Source organism: Amborella trichopoda, chromosome 11, assembly GCF_054954075.1.
Source record: "Amborella trichopoda isolate Santa Cruz 75 chromosome 11, AtrichopodaSantaCruz75HAP2 v2.0, whole genome shotgun sequence".
NCBI lineage: Eukaryota > Viridiplantae > Streptophyta > Magnoliopsida > Amborellales > Amborellaceae > Amborella > Amborella trichopoda.
The window spans coordinates 7,205,462-7,227,264 of NC_142346.1; the positions used below are offsets into that span (position 1 = coordinate 7,205,462).

The 21,803-nt window shown below is 35.4% G+C and overlaps 1 protein-coding gene across 1 annotated transcript; it reads right to left on the reverse strand.

Moving 5' to 3' along the window:
* Nucleotides 1-10,637: 10,637 nt before the first annotated feature.
* On the reverse strand, nucleotides 10,638-12,192 carry PUB29 (plant U-box 29). The gene has a single exon (XM_006854535.4). The coding sequence runs from the start codon at nucleotides 12,007-12,009 to the stop codon at nucleotides 10,792-10,794; it is 1,218 nt and encodes a 405-aa protein (XP_006854597.1). The 5' UTR covers nucleotides 12,010-12,192; the 3' UTR covers nucleotides 10,638-10,791.
* Nucleotides 12,193-21,803: the final 9,611 nt, after the last annotated feature.

Below are 21,803 nucleotides of genomic sequence, written 5' to 3' on the forward strand. Positions count from 1 at the left end.
AAATGTTTACCATAGTTTGATGAGTTTGGCTACTCAGTAAGTGATCATCATAATTCTAAAAATAATTATGATTGAAAGATATCAATATTTTCCAAAATGAGATCTATTAACAGAAATGCAACAACAGTTTCATTTACAATAAATGCATAATTAAGTATAATCCGAGTAATTGAAATGCTTATAACACTTTTAACGGCAGTACATAATTCAAAGGATTTCACAAAATACCCTACTGGCGTCCCAAGTAGGTCACCTATATACCCCATCAACGTCCTGATTGGTCCACTTAATCCCTATCGGCGTCCCAGATAGGTCCACTTAATCCCTGCAGGTCCACTTATACCTCACCGTCCTACCGGATGAGTCCACTTAATCCCTACCGGCGTCCCAGATAGGTCCACTTATACTTCACCGGCGAACCGGATGAGTCTACTTGCATACTTAAATTATTTCTAAATCTTTTTAAACATTCGAAAGCAGCAATATCATGTACTCAATATATCACTGAAATCATTAATATGAATTTCACTGAAACCATTAATAACAGTCACTTTCAATAACATTTCTAAAATAATCAATCAAATATTTTGGGCTCAAATTTAGAAAGGTAGCAGTTTGTAAAGACGTTCTAGCATAATTGCCAATTTAATATATATAGAAAAACTCTTATAGAAATTCAAGAATACGGAATTATCACAATTTATGGGATATCAATTCACAAATAAACATTTCACAACAATACTATAATCAATTGCAAAAATGTCAATTTTTTTAAATAATAAGGCAGTCATTTGCACATGAATTTTACAATGTCTAAATATTCAAAACAGTAGAAAGAAATATCACAATTTTACTAAAAGCAGAAATATCACATTTATTTCTAACAATAAACAAGAAAAATAAATAAATTTATTTTTCTAATTTATAGCATTCAAAATTTCTAACATAGATAAAATATCACAACTTTTATTAAAAAGATTATTTTTCAAGACAATGAAGTCACGTGCGCATAAAATTTATCGCGCCTAAAATTCATGATAATAAGCAGAAATAATTATTTCATTTCATTTTTAAAAAGAATGGATTATTTTTCGAGACAATGGGATCACTTACACACAAAACTTATAAAATAAAGATCCTGGACGGAAATATCACAATTTATTAAAAATAGACTATTTTTCAGAAAGACGATGTCACTTACCCACAAATGTTTGAGAGGGAGCTTCCGATAAAAAATTCGGTTCGAGATAAGAGTTCACTGTGTTTCGACCAGAGAGAGAGAGAGATCTCAAAATTTTCTAGGGTGGGAGTGCTCACATCCCCTATTTAAATTCTTATAACGTATTATTATAATATTTTATTACGCTCTACCTCATACCTGAGGTGTCGCGTTAAGCGTTTGCTTTCATCATACGAAAACCACGTCCGCTAAAGGACGTTGCCAGCTGCAAGCAGCAAGTGCAAAGGCTGCAAACAAAAGCAGCAGCAAAAGTTTTAAACCAAGTAAAAGTTTTTGAAAATAGTGATGGTCCCCAAGGACCATCATACTCAAATAGACCATCACCTATTTAAAAGCATCTTTTCTCCTTTTTTTTTTTTTTTTTTTTTTTTTTGAAATTTTAGGATTGTTACATTCTTCCCCCCTTAAAGAAATTTAGTCCTCTAAATTTGTATACCTGATTACTGAAAAAGATAGGGGTATTTTTCTCTGATTTCGTCTTCTCGTTCCCAAGTCGACTCTTCTCTTGAAAGGTACTGCCATAATACACGGACCAAAGGAATCTCCTTGTTACGCAACACTTGCACCCTTCTATCCAGTATCAAAATTGGCTGCTCAATGAAGGATAGGTCCTTCTTGATCGGTAAAGGTTTATATTTTAAGATATGGGATGGGTCGGGCTGATATTTTCGTAGTGAAGATACATGAAAGACATTATGGACATTTGCCAATTCGGGTGGTAAGGCAAGTCTATAAGCGACAACTCTGATTCTTTCCAGGATTTCAAATGATCCGATGTAACGTGGGCTCAACTTTCCTTTCTTGCCGAATCTCATAATGCCCTTTATTGGTGAGATTTTTAGGAAAACTCGATCACTTTCCTCAAATTCAAGATCTCTCCTTCGGTTATCGGCATAACTCTTTTGCCGACACTGAGCTGTCCTGAGCCTTTCACGAATTAATGTTATTTTATTTGTGGTTATCTGGACAATTTCTGGCCTCAAAAGCTTTCTTTCACCAACCTCGTCCCAACATATGGGTGACCTGCATTTCCTTCCATACAGGGCTTCATATGGTGCCATCTGAATACTGGCTTGGAAGCTATTATTATAAGCAAACTCAATCAGGGGTAAATGGTCATCCCAGCTTCCTGTAAGATCAATAACACAGGCCCTCAGCATATCTTCCAAGGTTTGGATGGTCCTCTCCGATTGTCCATCAGTTTGGGGGTGAAAGGCAGTACTAAAGGTGAGTCTCGTCCCCATGGCTGACTGTAGTCTAGCCCAAAATTTAGAAGTAAACCGAGTATCCCTGTCCGATACAATACTGACAGGAACTCCATGCAATCGCACTATTTCCTTAATGTACAACTGAGCCAGTCGATCCAAAGTGTATGTCGTGTGAATCGGTAGAAAGTGGACAGCTTTGGTCAACCGGTCCATAATGACCCAAATGCTATTATGTCCTGAATTTGTTCTAGGCAAGCCAGAGATAAAATCCATAGAGATGTGCTCCTACTTCCATTCTGGCATGGGTAAAGGCTGCAACAACCCAGCGGGCCTTTGATGTTCAGCTTTTAGTTGCTGGCATGTTAGGCATTTAGACACAAATAGTGCTACCTCTTTTTTCATATTATTCCACCAAAAGGTTTTCTTCAGGTCATGATACATTTTAATACTTCCGGGATATATCGTATAACGAGAATGATGTGCTTCTTCTAAGATTGCTTTCTTTACACTCTTATCATTCGGGACACAAACCCGACCTTTGAATCTTAGCAAATCCTCACTACATATAGAGAATTCATCTCTCTTTCCTTGCTTCACCTCTTTTATAATTGTTATAAGCTGAGGGTCTTTCTTTTGTGCCAATCGAATCTGTTGGATTAATTGGGGTTCCGCCTTAATGTTGGCAATCATACTTACCACACCATTAATGGACGGAGTTGGATGCCAATCCACTATTTCCTCTAACAATCGCATTTCTTGAATCATTAGATGAGCTAAGACTCCCGTAGATTTTCTACTTAGAGCGTCGGCCACAACGTTAGCTTTTCCTGAATGATAATGGATGTACAATCATAATCTTTTAAGAAATCAATCCATCTTATCTGCCGCATATTTAAATCCCTCTGAGAGAAAAGGTATTTCAAACTCTTATGATCCGTGTATATTACAAATTGCTCACCATATAGATAATGCCTCCATATTTTCAAAGCGAATACTATTGCAGCTAGCTCCAAATCATGAATTGGATATTTTTTCTCATATTCTTTCAACTGTCTGGATGCATATGCCACTACTTTCCCATATTGCATTAATACACAGCCCAAACCTTTATGTGAAGCATCACTATAAATCACAAATCCTCCACTCCCCTCAAGAATAGTTAAAATAGGTGCTGAAGTTAACCGAACTTTTAGTTCTTGAAAACTCTCCTCACATTCACTTGTCCATTCAAATTTGACATTTTTCTGTGTCAATCGAGTCAATGGGGTTGCGATTCGAGAAAATCCTTCTACAAATTTTTTGTAATATCCTGCCAATCCCAAAAAGCTTCGAACTTCAGTCACATTGCTTGGTTGTTTCCAATTAACAACGGCTTCAACCTTTGAAGGATCAACTGATAGACCTTCTTTTGATATGACATGTCCTAAAAATGTCACTTGTTCAAGCCAAAATTCACATTTACTAAGTTTGGCATACAATTTCTTCTCTCTTAATATTTGCAATACTATTCTTACATGCTGCTCATGTTCCTTCTGATTCTTGGAATAAATTAAAATATCATCGATGAATACCACAATAAATTTATCCAAAAAGGGCTTAAAGATCCGATTCATCAAATCCATAAATGCAGCTGGTGCATTGGTTAATCCAAAAGGCATGACTAAAAATTCATAATGGCCATACCTTGTTCTGAAAGCTATCTTGAGTACATCTTCACTTTTAATCTTAAGCTGATGGTATCCAGATCTAAGATCAATTTTTTAAAACACTTGTGATCCTTGTAATTGATCAAATAAATCATCAATTCTAGGTAATTGATACTTATTTTTCACTGTCACTTGGTTCAACTGTCTATAATCAATACACAATCTCATAGTCCCATCTCTCTTTTTGACAAACAGTACTGGAGCACCCCAAGGTGACACACTGGGCCTAATAAAACCTTTATCTAATAATTCTTCCAATTGTTGTTTCAGTTCTTTAAGTTCTGCAGGAGTCATTCTGTAAGGTGCCTTAGAAATTGGTGCTACCCCTGGCAATAATTCAATGGAGAATTCAATTTCCCTGTCAGGCGGTAATCCTGGCAATTCTTCAAGAAAAAGGTCGGGAAATTCTCGGATAACCGGAGTGGTATCCAAATTTATTTCTTCCTTCCTATCTTCTTTGATATAGGCAAGAAAGCCTTGACACCATTTTCGAAGGAGGCGATTAGCTCGAATACAAGAGATTAAATATGATGGGGAGTCTTCTTTGACACTATTGAAGTAAAATACTGGTTGATTCGGAATACTAAATGTAACAATTTTCTTATAACAATCAATACTTGCATGGTATGCAGAAAGCCAATCCATGCCTAAGATTACATCAAAATCTTGAATTTCCAGGAGTATTAAATCAAGCAACAGTTCATTTTCTTCTATCTTTATTACACATGATTTGTACATTATATTGATGTTAATTGAATCTCCCATCGGTGTGGCTACCTCTAGAATGTATTCTAATTGTTCTGGTTCTACCTTTAAGTGGCATGCAAAGTGTTGTGACACAAATGAATGAGTAGATCCAGGATCAATCAAAACATGAGCTACTTTTTGGAAGATAGTAAGAGTACCTTGGATCACTGATTTTGAGGCCTGAGCGTCTTGCTCTGTAATCGCAAATACTCTTCCCTTCATCTGAGGCTTTGGAGCTATCTCTCCCTGCTTTAGAAGCTGTTGTGTCTGTAAGCTAGGACATTATTTAATCTGGAGTCCCAATTTTTCACATTTAAAACAGGCTCCAGTATTCCAATAACAAGGGCTTGATCCATGATTTTTCCCACATTTTCTACATGGTTCTATTGGGTTTTGAAATGGTGAGGGCCTTGGCTTCTTGTTTGGCCTTTCAAACTGTTGTCGATTAGATGATGTAGGTCTAACATAACTGTTCTGATTTTTCATCTTTTGGTAATCTTCAAAATCTTTTTCGACAATTTGGGCACGATCCACTATTTCAGCATAAGTTCTTAATTTCAAGACTGATATTCTGCTTCTAATAGCTGGCCTGAGACCCCTTTCAAATTTCTTCACCTTTCTTGCTTCATTGTTAATCATATGTGGTGCAAACCTGGCCAATTCAGTAAACTTGGCCTCGTACTATGCTACTTTCCTATTTTCTTGGATTAATTCTAGAAATTCCATTTCTTTTTGGTCTCGAATAAAATCTGGGAAATATTTTTCATTAAATGCCTCTAGAAATACTTCCCAAGTCAAGGTTTTATTTTCTTTGACCAATACTCCTTTTGTCATTCGCCACCAGTGTTGTGCCTCACCTTCTAACATAAAAATTGCCAAGGCCACCTTCCTATCATCAGGACATTCCATAACCTCGAATATTTTTTTCAATTGCATAATCCATCCTTCGGCTTCCAGTGGGTTTACAACACCCTTAAAAGAAGGTGGGTTTAATTTCTTAAATTTTTCGATATTGCTCCCACCATTTCATGTAATTGACTGCCTGGGTGGATTGTTGTTTTCCATCTAATGTTGCATTAGAGCAACCATATTTTCCAAGGCTTTGTGAATTCCTTCCATATTGGCTTCAGCTATTCTGGATCTTGACTTTATTCAGGTCTGTACACACAATAAATGTGATTTTAAGTACATTCTTTTTAAATTTCCTAAGGATCTTAAACTTATTGCTCTGATACCATAATTGTCACACCCCAAAAATTTACAATACTGTTATTCCTGAGATGTGACAGACAAAACAAATATAGATCTATTGATAGGATAAATTTACAGTGGCGAGGTCTTACAAAGTAAATAAAGAAAGCTAACACAACAACAGTATCTTTCAAGGTTGATCTTGACTAGCACTCAAAATGAATCCACAGTTATCCTGAAAAAATGTTTACCATAGTTTGATGAGTTTGGCTACTCAGTAAGTGATCATCATAATTCTAAAAATAATTATGATTGAAAGATATCAATATTTTCCAAAATGAGATCTATTAACAGAAATGCATCAACAGTTTCACTTACAATGAATGCATAATTAAGTATAATCCGAGTAATTGAAATGCTTATAACACTTTTAACGGCAGTACATAATTCAAAGGATTTCACAAAATACCCTACTGGCGTCCCAAGTAGGTCACCTATATACCCCATCAGCGTCCTGATGGGTCCACTTAATCCCTATCGGCGTCCCAGATAGGTCCACTTAATCCCTGCAGGTCCACTTAACTTCACCGGCGTACCGGATGAGTCCACTTAATCCCTACCGGCGTCCCAGATAGGTCCACTTATACCTCACCGGCGAACCGGATGAGTCCACTTGCATACTTAAATTATTTCTAAATCTCTTTAAACATTCGAAAGCAGCAATATCATGTACTCAATATATCACTGAAATCATTAATATGAATTCACTGAAACCATTAATAACAGTCACTTTCAATAACATTTCTAAAATAACCAATCAAATATTTTGGGCTCAAATTTAGAAAGGTAGCAGTTCGTAAAGACGTTCTAACATAATTGCCAATTTAATATATATAGAAAAACTCTTATAGAAATTCAAGAATACGGAATTATCACAATTTATGGGATATCAATTCACAAATAAACATTTCACAACAATACTATAATCAATTGCAAAAATGTCAATTTTTTTAAATAATAAGGCAGTCATTTTGCACATGAATTTTACAATGTCTAAATATTCAAAACAGTAGAAATAAATATCACAAGTTTACTAAAAGCAGAAATATCACATTTATTTCTAACAATAAACAAGAAAAATAAATAAATTTATGTTTCTAATTTACAGCATTCAAAATTTCTAACATAGATAAAATATCACAATTTTTATTAAAAAGATTATTTTTCAAGATAATGAGGTCACGTGCGCATAAAATTTATCGCGCCTAAAATTCATGATAATAAGCAGAAATAATTATTTCATTTCATTTTTAAAAAGAATGGATTATTTTTCGACAATGGGGTCACTTACACACAAAACTTATAAAATAAAGATCCTGGACGGAAATATCACTATTTATTAAAAATAGACTATTTTCCAGAAAGACGATGTCACTTACCCACAAATGTTTGAGAGGGAGCTTTCGATAAAAAATTCGGTTCGAGAGAGGAGTTCACTGTGTTTCGACCAGAGAGAGAGAGAGATCTCAAAATTTTCTAAGGTGGGAGTGCTCACATCCCCTATTTAAATTCTTATAACGTATTATTATAATATTTTATTACGCTCTACCTCATACCTGAGGTGTCGCGTTAAGCGTCTGCTTTCAACATACGAAAACCACGTGCGCTAAAGGACGTTGCCAGCTGCAAGCAGCAACTGCAAAGGCTGCAAACAAAAGCAGCAGCAAAAGTTATAAACCAAGTAAAAGTTTTTGAAAATAGTGATGGTCCCCGAGGACCATCATACTTAAACAGACCATCACCTATTTAAAAGCATCTTTTCTCCTTTTTTTTTTTTTTTTTTTTTTGAAACTTTAGGATTGTTACACTCTCTCTATCTAAAAATCCATATCTTTCTCATACATAAGAAGGTGTGCTCATGTTACAGGTCAAGCTAAACCCTTTGGCTGGTAAACTCACCGAGAAGTGAAGAGAGAGATATGGAGTTTGAATAGGGTGTCATTTTAGTGTTTATTTGGGTAAAGAATTTATGGCCAAAGGGATCCAAGGGATTGTACGATAGAAAAATATGGAGACATTTTGCTTACAAGTAACATTTTTAATTCTTCGGTCTCATGAGATATGGAAGTTAAAAATAGAAAATAAAGAGATATTTTCCTTCTTGAAAAATCTGACAAATCTTGTCGTTGAACACAAGAAATTATGCCTCCCACTGCTATTTCCCTCAAATTGTCTTTGTTAATATTTCACGGTCGAAAATTCGCCCCATAACCCTAAGAACAAGGGTGGCAATCCGGCCATGCCTAGCAAGCCTACCCTAAAAAACTAGGGCCTAGGCCAAGAAATGTGGCCTGAGGGTGGGTCAAAGCCTATGCCAAGAAGTGGCGGGTCAAGACCTAGCAACCAAGGATTGAGGAAGGGCCGAGCCGGGCTGGGCAGTTCCAATGGAGGGCCGGTTCAACTCAGCTTGGCCTTATGTTGAAGTTGTAATAAAAGAAATAGAGAACAAAAAGAGAAATAAGCATATATATGATTCGGCAATGGTGCACTAATATTTCATTCATAGGAATTACTCTGGTTTATCGAATATTTATAAAATTACAATTCGTATCTTTTAAGAAACAAATCTCATTACAATTGAAATACCACAAAATAAAGAAACTCTCAATATAGAAAACTTTATATCTTGATGTTATAACTTTCAATCCCGTCTTTTATTTATGTTTTTCTTTTGCTTTTGTTTTCTATTCTATTTGGCCCAGACAAGCTCGACCGAGCCCTAGTAGTGCTAGGGCCAGGCTTGGGCTAAGGCCTTTTGGCCTTGTCAAGGTTGGGCCCGGACTTGGGCGGACCCTATAGGAACTAAGGGCAGTGGTGGCTGGCGCGTTGCCACCCCTATCTAAGAAGTTTTAAATACTTCGTGCTGATTTGGGACCTAGTTTTGCACAGAGGCAATAACCTATAGGGGCCGAAATTCGACGAAACTTTGAAGAGGTTCCTTATTTTTTTGTTTATGTAGAGCTAAGGCTCTAAACAATAAAATTGGAGCTTACCACAAAACTTTTACTAAAAGAGGTTGTTTTGATGACTAAATATCATCAAATTGATCATCGATATAAGGATGTATGGACATAAGAAAAAAATGGATTTCAAGTTTTAAAAATAGTATATTTTGTAACGTATTTTTGGATCGTCAATTTTTAAGATTTTCAAATTTTTATAGATATGTCGATCTAAACTACTTTTGAAGCTTTGAACTTTATAAATAAAAATAAAATTATATTTTAAGGCTATAAAAATGATTTCGAATATTGAAACCACATATCCCGACATGATTTGAAGGTAGGCTCTAATTTGATTGTTTAGAGCCTAGGCTCTATACAAAGGGCACCCTTTTTGTTTTCCCATGAAGCCAGTCGTAAGTCCTAAGCCACGAAGACGTCTCCTTTTTGGCCAAAACTTGAATATGGATTCTCCACAAGTTGAAGGAATATTTATGGAATAAAACCTTTTATTAGCAAACCCCAACTGGTTTTAGCCTCCACGCACTTAAATTTTTATCTATGAGAGAGAAAGTTTTATTAATACTTTTTAGAGAGAGACTTCTTTATTACAATTTGCTCATTCAGATGATATCACCAAAATTCTGGAGCTGTAAAGAAATGATTTCAGAAAGAGAAACAAATCACGCAAGCAATAAAACTCTCTCTCTCTCTCTCTACATTGTTTTAGTCAAAGAGGCAGATGCCTCCTTATAGTAATGTAACTGGAACCTCGAATCCTTCGCCCCCATATTCCTAAATTTCCAGACTTTTCAAACAACGGCACCCAACTCTCCTTCTTTTCAATGCATACAATATTCACTCCAAATTTTTTAGAATTTTATATTATTCAGTCAGTGATCTCGTCACCATTCCAGTTCTTTCAACGCACCAATGGAGGAGGAGAATCCTTTTGCGTTCCTCCCCCTCTCTCTCTCTACCAAATACTTCATCCTGATTTTTCTCTCTCTACAGTCAGGACTCAATACTCAAAAGTGGCTATTTATTCTCTGCATGACAACAATGGAATTAGAAGTGATACCTTCTCTTACTGTTTCAATTTAAAGATTTTGCTTCCTACCCAGAAGCCGTTCGAATTTCACTCATCATACCATCTCTCTCCAAAACTCCTATAGACGAAAACGCCTATAGACGAAAATACGTAATAAAACCGTTCAAAATTCATCATACAGTCACGATTGTTCGATAGTATTTTATTTTTCATTTGTTTTCTACGAATTGAAATGATCTGAAATTTGGAACGTACGGTTTGAATATTAGTTCAAGAATTAAACCTGGTGGGTCGGGTCCGGGCTTGTGACTAATATCACGGCTTGAGACCTGCCATTTTGTTTACTACCCCTTTAATTATCGATTCTAATTTCAAAGACTACATCCATCATTTCTAAAAAACTTCCAGTGCTCAAAATAGAAGCTGCAATGTAAATAAACTAGATAGAAAGGAAAAAAAAAAGATACCAAATGTATCACGACCGGCAAATTATTGGAAAAAATGGATATGAATCCAATTTCATTAATTTCTGTGTATCATTTTCCTGGGTAGGCCCTATCTTCATCACAAATTTATCAAGATTTACAAGAATTTGATCCACGGACCCCTCAAAAAAAAAAAAACCAAAATTCCAAAAATTCCAATATCAAAAGGGCATTATATGTGTCATCTTACTGTCATAATTCGATAAACAATTCTTGGAATTAACCCTGAAAATCCTCAACAAATCACTACACATTTGCCTAACACTCAGCGAGCAATTACTCTGCATAAGCAACAAAATCTTTGTTAATCCATTGCTCCCGACCACCATCTCCTGTGCTCTCTGATCCCTAAACAGATGGCACATACTCCATAGGACCACCGCTCCGTACTCCGTAGCTTGACTCGATACTTTGAGCAGCTTTTGCACGATCAGCGGTATACACGTGGCGTCATCGCAGATCGCCTTTCGCCCATCGGAGCAAGCGGTGAGCATCTCCAAAATCTTCAATGACCGTTCAGCCGCGCCGGGATCCGAACGCCGGAGAATTTTCACGGTGACTGGAACAATGCCGAGTCTCACTAGCGGTGCCCGGGTCTTTTTTGGAACCGATAGAGTTATTAAGCAGGATAGCAATGACTCGATGATTGGGCCAGACTCGTTTTCCAAGAGCTTTATTAGGGTTTCTAAGATCCCTTGTTTCTCTGCAACTAAAAGCTTGAGCTCTGCATCCATGGCAATGTTCTCTAAGAGCTTCACGCTCTCCATCTTCGAATTTGAGCCCCCCTTTTGCAAGATATTTAGAATGGAATCGAGTACCTCTGATTTTGCCAATATCTTTGCAGAGATTCGATCTTGATTCACAAAAACAAGAGCCAGAACCCTGACCGCTTCTTCCAAAATCTCCAAGCTCTTGGCCGCCATTAAAACACCAGCAAGAACAGGTATACACCCCGCTTTAACAAGGAACTCTCGATTTCTCTCTCTCTCTCTAGCGAATCGACCAAGCTTAGTCAAGATCTCAGAAGAAATCATGACTCCATTTTTTATATCTTCCACGATGCCTTGGATCTGGCGTGGTTCGAGAGGGCCTGGACTAGAAGGAAAATGGCCTGCATCGCTAGGGTTAGGGTTCTGATTCGATTCGGTCCAAATTTTGATAAGGCGTTGAAGAGTATGGTTGGGGATGAATTCTTTGGTCTGAAGGACTTGGTTAGTTGCAGGGCAAGTGTTGTTTCCATTGTCGATCCATTTTTGGATGCTCGATCGATCGTAGGTGACGCCAGTGCATAGACTCACAGGCGATTTCATTATGTCCAATGAAATTGGGCATTTGAAGAACGTTGGGATTGTGATGCACAGGTTATTCTTCTTCACCATTGTTCAAGAGAGAGAAGATTTTGAAGATGGGTTCTGTAAAATTGAGATAGAGATAATGGGTTATAGTGCGAGAGAAATTGGTTAAGCAGATTTTAGAGAGAGAAACTGGTTGGAAGAGAGAGGTTTTGATGATGGGTGCCTGTACATTTGAGAGTTTATATCTAGAGGAAATATGAAAATTGGAGCTCTACTAAAATTGATATAGAGAGAGAGAGAGAGAGAGAGAGAGAGAGAGATAATCTGGTATATGTAAATGAAAGAGAGGGTGATTTATACAATGAAACTGAGAGATGAGAGAGAAAGAAGGGGAGATTGCAGGTTTAGAGAGAGAGAGAGAGATGGAGAAGGTGGGGAAGAGAGAGGGGGGATATATTAAGGAGGAGGAGGAGGTTGGTCAAAGATGGTCCGTATTTCTACATATGTGGGCTTGGCCTCATAAAAGAAAGGAAAAAAAAATGAATGATGAGGTCATTGGATTGAGGACTCGTTGGTCAAGAGTTTTAGAGAGAGAAAGAGAGAGTTGGTATTAATTATGGAGTGAGACGTGGGAGAGCCGCGCTGTTTAGACCGTTGAATAAAATGTGGCTTTGTGTACGATACGCGTGTTTCTCTCTCTCTCTCTCTCTTCAACCCTTTCCACCTTATACTTACTTTTGCCTTCCTACGTCCACTCGGTTTTGTTTTTTTGTGGGACTGAGAGGCCCCATACTTTTTATCAAAAGACGCAAACGCCCCAGCAAATCTTTCGAAGCAGAATGGACCTTATTCATTCAGTAGAGCGTTTAGCATGCTCCCGCGGGAGCATGCTGTACCCCTCCCCCCCCTGAGGTACATTCACTCCCTCGAGCAATAGGGTTATTTTCATTTCGGTGGATTTTAAGTAGGGTGGCGAACCGTAAGGGCCGCCCCGTTGGCCTCCAAGACAGACTTGGCTTTTGGGCCACACGCTTTAGGGCAGCCCGAGCCCACGAAAACATGGATATACACACTTGTGTGCTTTGCAAAAACACACGCATATATATTATATATACTATTTTTGCTAATACCTTTTAATAATTTGCTTAGCTGCTATTTTAGAAAAAGAAAAAGTTTTTATAAGGTTGACACCTTAAATTGTAGAATTAAGGTGCACCTCAAAACACTATCCAAAAAGGCTGGGAGGGCATTTAATTGATCATCTCGACATTGAGATGTTAAAAAAATTAAGAGATTTTAAGTCTAAAAAATAGTACATCTTGCAACATATTATCTGGACCGTCCATTTTAAAGTTTTTCATTCATTTATAGATCTGCTTGATTTTAACCATTTTTCAAGTTTAAAATTTTATAATTAGTGATAGAAAATAGATTTTTAGACTATCTTAAAAATCTTTGACACCAAAACCGTATCTTATGACAAAGCTTGGAGGTGTGCGCCTTATTTTGATTGTTTAAGGTTACAACCTCATGCATTCCCTTTAGAAAAAGCAAAAGGATTTATATAAACACACCTCAAAAACTTATCGAAAAATATTATTCTAATGCCACAAAGCATAAAAGTAGTACATCTTGTACAAAATATTTGGACCATTCATTTTACAGATTTCAAGTGCACCAAAAATGCATGGTTCGACAAAGTTTAGAGGTGCACCTAACTTTTGATTATTTAGGTTTGATACCTTATATTAAACGCATGGTTCGACAAAGTTTAGAGGTGCACCTAACTTTTGATTATTTAGGTTTGATACCTTATCTTCTTCTTGTTCTTTTTATGAATAAGTTGTTTGAAACATCAAGTTTCGAACTTGATTATTTCCAAAAGAGTCAATGAGGAACTTGAAATTCCAAACCATATCCGTTGAACTAAAAGAAAATGAGACATTTTTTTGAGAACAATGCAAATTTGAGATATTTTCTAGTGAAAATACCTCACACTACGAGCTAGTTAATTACAATCAGTAGAGGAACCCTAGAGGAAGTTAGGGGGCTGATCCACCTAGATGGGCGGATCTTCCCTTAGATCATCGGCATAACCGATGTGCCAAAATAATAACAAATGCAAATAAATATACGTTTAATCAAATAATCAAAAGTAGAGAAAAAGATGAAGAGTTATCTTCCCGGGCTGCTTGGCTCGGAACGACCGAAGCCCGGGGCTTCGTTTATCAGTTGTGTTTACATTATTGTCCCCTTTCTTTTTCTTCAGTATTGATCAAGTCTTAGCATGGTTGAAATGGTTTTCTTAGATTTCTAAGTTAGGGTTTAGGCATTTTCTAATTCTAAGTGACCAACCCTCTCAAGAGGTCGGATTTCGGTCTTTTGATAAACCTCTGACTCTGAGTAGTTGGAAACTGGATCACCATTCTTATCTAATCGGTCAAAATCAAAATTTGAAATACTAGCAATCGACATGATACGTGTTGTCAAAGCTCACTGCCGCCCAGGCACACAAGTTTTTCACTGGATGACATAGACAACATGCATTGTGTCGTCTAAACCAGTTTGGGTCAGTCAACATGTGTCATGTCGTCTAAGCCTTGTATGACCTAGACACATTGTTTTGTCACTGAGTGGTTTAGACGACATGATTCATGTCATCTGAGTCATTTTGGCCCAGACGATACAATTCATGTCATCTTTGCCTTGTATGGCCCAGACACTGTGTTCTGGTGCTAAATGGTCTGGACGACATGTATTGTGTTGTTTTGGTCAAATCCACCTCATCTATGTCAAAGACGGCTAGAATCTCGGGGTATCAATTCTCATGATATTGTATGCATTTTCGAATGATTATTTTCTCATTTTTTTTAATTTAAAACTGATATATATCCCATATTTTGCTTAATTTTAAATTTAAATGGGGATTTAATAGGATTCGGGACCATGAACTTGGGACTATGGACCATGGTGCTTATGGTTTAAGGTGTTTTAGAATAGTATGGTCCTAAGGGCTCTCTAAGTGTTTCAAGGTCTAGAAAAATAAAAATAAAAATCTAATTAAAAAACAGGTGTCTACAAATTGGAATTTCAAACACGAGATATTTTGAGGAAATTAAAAAGGACAAAACAAAGATATGAGCATAAAAATATAACACACGAACCTGCCCCAATAGTGTAGTCCTAAGGGCTTTCTAAGTGTTTAAAGGTAAAAAAATATAAAGAAATTTGCCAAATTAAAAAATGGGTGCTTACAAGTTGGAATTCCAAATTCGAGTTATTTTGAGTGTTTCAAGGTTAAGAAAAATAAAGGAAAATTTTCAAATTTATAATTGGTCAAAAAAAATAAATGAAGTTTGCCAAATTAAATATTGAGCGTCCACAAGTTGGAATTCCGAATTCGATATACTATGAGCATAAAAATATACCTCATGAACCTGCCCCAGGATAAGGTGTTTTGGAATAGTACGGTTTGCTTTCTAAGTGTTTCAAGGTCAAGAAAAATAAAGGAAATATGCCATGGGACTCAAGGTATTTTGAGAAAAATAGAAATGACAAAACAGGGATATAAGCATAAAAATCTAACGCGTGAACCTGACCTAGACCCAAATATCAGGCTATTATGATGCACAACAAGATGCTTTTTATTTGTGAATTTTTATTATTAAATACACACACGCATTATCAACACTGTCTTAATCAGGGTTTTAGTTCAATTGCAATTAGGATTCCTTGAATTTTAAGTAAGATATTTTATCATAAATAAAGGTCATGTAGAGAATTTAGAATAAAGATCTCAGTTCGAATTTAGATACATAGTTTCCTTGAATTCTTGAGAATTCAGCTGAGCCATTAAAGCTAGGTTTGTTAACTTCCTTTCAATTTCAACACAGTTCACCATTTTTTTCTAGAAAGCTTTATTTTTCTTGGTATGAATTTGTATAATTCGGAATAAGAGCAGGTCATTTGTACCAAAGAAAACGTGGTGGTCGTGAGCAAGGTGTGGAGTTGCAGCAACAAGGGAAGATTTTGAAGATCTGCTGAGGAGAGTTGAGGAATTAGCACTTTTAGTCGATGACCCCAACCGCTCTGATCGCCGTTCAATTATTCATTAACATTGGCGGATCTGATCACAGTGGTGGGAGACATAATCTTGTTGCTTGCGTGGACAATTTTGTTTGTGAACTTCAAGCGGCCGACTGTAAGGAATCTTTATTTTCATCAAGTTGTTTTCAAGATCAATAGATTTTTAGATTGGAATTCGCCACTAATCCTAGATACATTCTCATATGAACCTACGATTTCTTAGGAACATATGATCTATGATAAGGATCAAGATGAAGATGTTTCGAAAGAGCATCTTGCTCACAAAAAATATGGGGAAGGTAGCACGGACTAATCACAACTGATGCAATTGAAGATCTTAAAAATATCCGATAGGTGGAACACTCAAGAGATTTAGGGCATTGGAATTAGAACAAATGCAGGGCAAGTATGGTTGACTCATAAACAACAAAATGTGGCCCTCGATTCAAAAACTAATGAAACTAATGGCGAAAAAACCTCTAAAGGCTAGAAAATTGCATTCAAACATTCCTACATGATTTTAAATGTGAGTTCATTGGCCGAATTTGATAAGCTTGTATCTATTCTTTACGGTATATATCACAATCCATTTCTTAAGGATTTCTTCTTAGTATGAATAATTTTTGAGCCAACAGAGAAAAATGAGGTTGTTTAATGCTGCCACATATTTCAAAACTCGAGGACGAGTTTTTTCCAAACAAGAGAGTTTGATGCACGACAAGATACCTCTTATTTTTAAAATTTTCTTAATATATTTTAGGGATGTATTATTGAAATTATTTTGAGGATTATGTTTTTAGATTTTTAAGGTTTTTTAAATATTATCTTCTCTTTTTTTTAATTTTAAGAGTTGCTTAGAAAAATTGTTAAAGTGCTTATGAAATTATTAGTCTTATAAGGGGTAAAATTGCTATTACACAATTTGTTTTAATTAGGACTTTTAGTTCAATTCAAATTAGGATTTCTTAGATTCTATGTAACGTCTTTATATATATCCATGTAAGAATATAAAATAAAACCTTAAGTTAAGGGAATGATATCATGTTACTGTGTCATTCTAGTACAAAGAAACTTTTAAAAAATTATGTTTATGCTATTTACTTGATCCCAACTTTTGCACACACACTCCTTTCATCCTAAGAGTCAACCTTTAAAAAATTAAAAAAATAAATAAATTCAATTTATACCCTAAAGATGGCGAGTTCCATCCAACATTAAATCAATACCATCTATTCGTTGAATTTCAAGATCTAGATCTCGACAAATTTAAAATACATTTTTTTTCTTTTTTAACATGGTTAATCTAGTGATATGAAAACAATCTAAAAAGTTCAAAAAGAAAAAAAATCTTTCTAAAGCATAGATCTAAGTATCTATTAAAATGACGTCATCTATTAATTGAGCTAAAAAAACACTTTATAGGATGTGTTATCAAATTTTGCTTTGTTGTTTTTTTGTTTTTTTGATTGTTCATTGGAATTAAAGAGCGTGTATTTAAAAATTGAAATCAAATAAATAGCTTTAACATGATTTTTAGCTCTAACATGATTTTTAAAGATCATTTCATTATATTACTATAAAAACATAATTTGTTTGAATTTTTATGAATTCTACAGAGCCATTGAAGCAACGTTTGTTAGCTTCATTTCAGTTTCAAATCAATTCATTCTTTTTTAGGGGCCGTTTGGATGCCTGGAAATATATTGTCTGTGAAATATATTACTGGCGTAATACATTACTGCGTAATAGATTACCTGCAAATGGATTGTCATTGTTTGGGTAGTATTTAGATGCAAATTGGAAAATACATTTCTAGTGTTTGGCTATCTCTCATAGAAATATGGGAAATGCATTACCAACCAAAGATGAAAGATATGGCTATGTTTGGCTAACATGATTAGACTTTGCTTTCAACATGATAAGTCATTGGAATAATATGACTGGAATAACATGATTTTATTGTGATAGGCCTTATTTTTATTTATGTTTTATAGAAGTCTTTCAAATATCTCTCTATATATAATTTCAAATGAGCAATAAATTTATGATACCAAAATCAAAATCTTTATGGTATAAGTTAAAAAATTGGAAGAAGTTTTATTAGTAAACTAGAAGGTTTGGTAATTGCAGTATAAAATTTTGAAGCATTGAAGGAGACTAAAGAGGTATATTATTTCAATTGAGCTTTTATTAATCTCTTATGAAGATTATGTTGTGTGAAATTTTTTATTATGATTGTGTTGTGTAATTTTTCATCGATTATAAATTATTATTTTCATTTTTATTTGAGCTGATGGCTTCAAATAAGGGGTTCAAGCCAAATTGGGGATAGAGGGATGTAGAAATTTTTTTATTATGAATACAGTAGAAAATTGTCCATTATCCAGTTCTACACCTATTTAAATCAATTTAGCTTTCCTCTACTTTCACTTAGCCATTATTAAAAAAATTTGTTTTTATATGAGAGTAAGACGAGGGTTACAATCGAAATTCAGGATAGAGGGATGTAGAATTTTTTTTGTTTTTATATGAGAGTTAGATGAGGGTTACAATCCAAATTGGGAATAGAGAGATGGAGAAATTTTTTTATTATGATTACAGTAGAAAATTGTTCCTCGTATACTTGTTCAAATCAATTTAGTTACTCTCTTCATATCCTTAATTTCACTTTCTACTCACTTTAATAATTATATAATACAAAATAGACTAGGGTAATATTTTTTTCTACTTACCTTAATAATTATACAATACAGCATAGACCAGGAAAATAATTTTTTTAAGTAGGATAGGGCAGAGAGACTCACGCCACATATTTCTAAAGATTACGACGTAATAGATTTTTTACCCCTCACCAGATTTCGTGATTTTTGGGAAAATTTCGGGTAATATCGCATAATCTATTTCTATTTTCTTATTAGTAAAGTGTACCCAAACAGTGGAAATGTCATATTTCTTTCCTTATTAGTAAAGTGTACCCAAACAGTGTAAATCTCATATTTTCTTGTAATCTATTATAAGGTAATAGATTTTCAGGTACGCAAATGGCCCTTTAGAGATCTTTGTATGTTTTTTCTAATACGAAATTTGCATCATGTTCGTGCATCAACGATATATTCATACCATGGGCCAAAATTGTGGTTTATTAATGAGCCTAAGTGGGTCCGGTCCTAGGGAAACGAAATTTGGGCCAAGGTTTGGCGAGTCTAGCGTGCTCAACGCGGCCCATTGGCAGCCTACTTTAAAACCAGTTTGGTTCTAGACGTTGAATGGGCCAATGTTTGACCTCTATCTTGGTGTTTAACCACCTAATCATGCTTAATAAATTCATTAAAAATCAACACCAAATTAAATTGGGCCCTTGGATTGGTAAACAAATAAAAATATAATATTATCATTGTTATTTGAATGATCAAACGTTCTTTTGCAATTGCACACCATATACTTAAGTTTGAATGATTGATTCTCATAGTATAGCATAGATATTTTAGTAGTTTAGTAGTTCTATTATTTTGTTATTTGAAAATTGAAACTCTTTTTGGATCGAGAAATTTTACGACTTGGTGTGTGATGTACGATACGTCCATCACCTCTTTATGATGGATGATAATTACTTTATATAGCCACCTTCGCCATTGGCTTGACCTAGGTCCTCATAGAGCCGGCCCGGCCTGGATTGGGCAAAAGAGACCCTAGCCTAAGCCTGGTATTAGCCCTGTTAGAACCTGGTGAGGCGAGGCCAAGTTAAATACAATATAAAAGAAAATTAACAAAAATAGGTCGGGTTTGGGCTAGTCGTGACCTAGGCCCAGTTCTCGCCAATCGTGGCCCAACTCTTGGGCTACATTTTGTGGTTCAAGCTCTAGTTTTTTATGGTCCAGTTGATCGGTCTAGGCTGGACCACCATACCTATTGCCAGCCCTATGGTGAACGTCTATCGTCTAAAATCAAGTTAATCTCTACCATTACTGTTAAAAACAACAGGTGCTCCCCTATTGAACGATATCATACACCAATAGAGTATGATAGCTTTGTTGGAGACCATTGGCTTAAATCATAGTTATCAAGGCCAGACTAAAACAGTTGATCCACCCCCAATTGGTGCTTTGGCCGATGTGGATAAAGCTTAAAATTGGTCTTGGTCGATATGGTTTAAAATGAATATCGGGTTTGGGCGAAAATTGATCAAAACTTATGTATGACCAATTTTGGCCCGTCGGATCCATCAATTTTGAAAAATTAGAAAGGCTAACAAAATTGGAGTGCTTAATTTTGTACGAGAAGTATAGTGTCCGCATGATGTGGATGTTGGAAGGCGCACAAGCACCTTTCCAACTACTAAAATTTTATCTGGGAATATTCGAGGGCTACAAATTGGGTTTCTAATTTTTAATGTATTTTTATAAAATCTCTCTAACTGAAAATTAGGGCTTTGATTCATTTTTACAGGATGCGCCTAATTAAGACAAAAAGCAAAATTTCAAATAAAGTTTTTGAAAATACTCATATATTACAGCAGTATTTGGTCAATTTTTATTGAGTTCTTTTGTTTTTATTGGGTGCATCATTTTTAGAGGTATTGAACCCCAATTATCACTAGAATAACAATTTAAAAAATAAATAAAAATGAAAATCAATTTGTGGCCCTTGGATAAGCAAGTTCAATCTGAATCGTTGACGGGTGCTTACGCACACTCCAAGTGTCTACATCATGTGGATGCTATATCATACATGAATCGTAATATATTTCATATTTTTTTAATTTCATTTCCTCTTTTTCATTTTATTAAAATTTAGTCCTACTATACCAAATCCCTCACCTAGATGACTTGTCTAATTTTAATAACAGTGCCTAAAGACATTCCCTGTTAGATCATATATCTCTCGCATGTCCTTCAATTTTGGCCCATGCACAATGAAAATTTCCCCTAATTCTAAACATACTTTCCCTTCTTAAGTTTCCCGATGTATTATTTTTACGAGTGTTTGAGTGTCTCAAGGTCTTCTCTTCTTCATTTGTCTTGGAGAATTCTAAAAGAAAATTAGGGCAATTATAGTTAAGAGTTCAAATAAAAATTTACAATAACTCCCTCAAGTGAAATAGCTGTTGGGGAGACTTCTTTTTATTCATAATTTTGGGATCCATCTAAGTATCACTAGATGATTATTTTCAAAGATAAAAAAATTTGGATTTTGAGTTTGAGATTAACTAGATATTTCGCCTCTAAAAATTGTACAGTTCCTGTGTAGTTTTGGGATGTCATTTTCAGGCAAGTAGAGAGTGAGAGCTAAAAAAAATTTCTTTGAGGTTGGTCGCTGGGTCTAGAGATTAATCACCAAAATTTGGGACCTAAAAAGTGTTCCTAGCATAAATATACTGCAGGGTAGTAGGTAGACAGTGTACTCCCACGGGAGTAAGAAATGCTTTGGCCTGATAAAATACTTATAAAGAGCTTAGTGTATTTTATAGCATCGTATAAAATTTTATTATTTTGGCTTGGAAGAGAGATGCTTTAGGCCGGCAATGGAGGGGCCGCGCCGCTCACTCAAGTTCCTCATGGAAAAGGTCTTTTCTTAAAGAACAACAAACCTTTATTTCCATCATATTCTTCTCCCAAATTTTGAAACCTTTATTTCCATCATATTCTTCTCCCAAATTTTGAAAAGAAATAAAATTTTGAAAATGGCAAAGCATCTTGGGTCTGTTTTTAATTTCATCGTGGAAGGGAATACATTTTTCTTATTTCTTCATAATATCTTTTTGTTAATGTTTGTGGAAATTCTAAATCTTTTAA

What these genes read in the sequence shown, in the direction of transcription:
- PUB29 (XM_006854535.4), bottom strand. Translation starts at nt 12,009, where the DNA reads ATGGTGAAGAAGAATAACCTGTGCATCACAATCCCAACGTTCTTCAAA.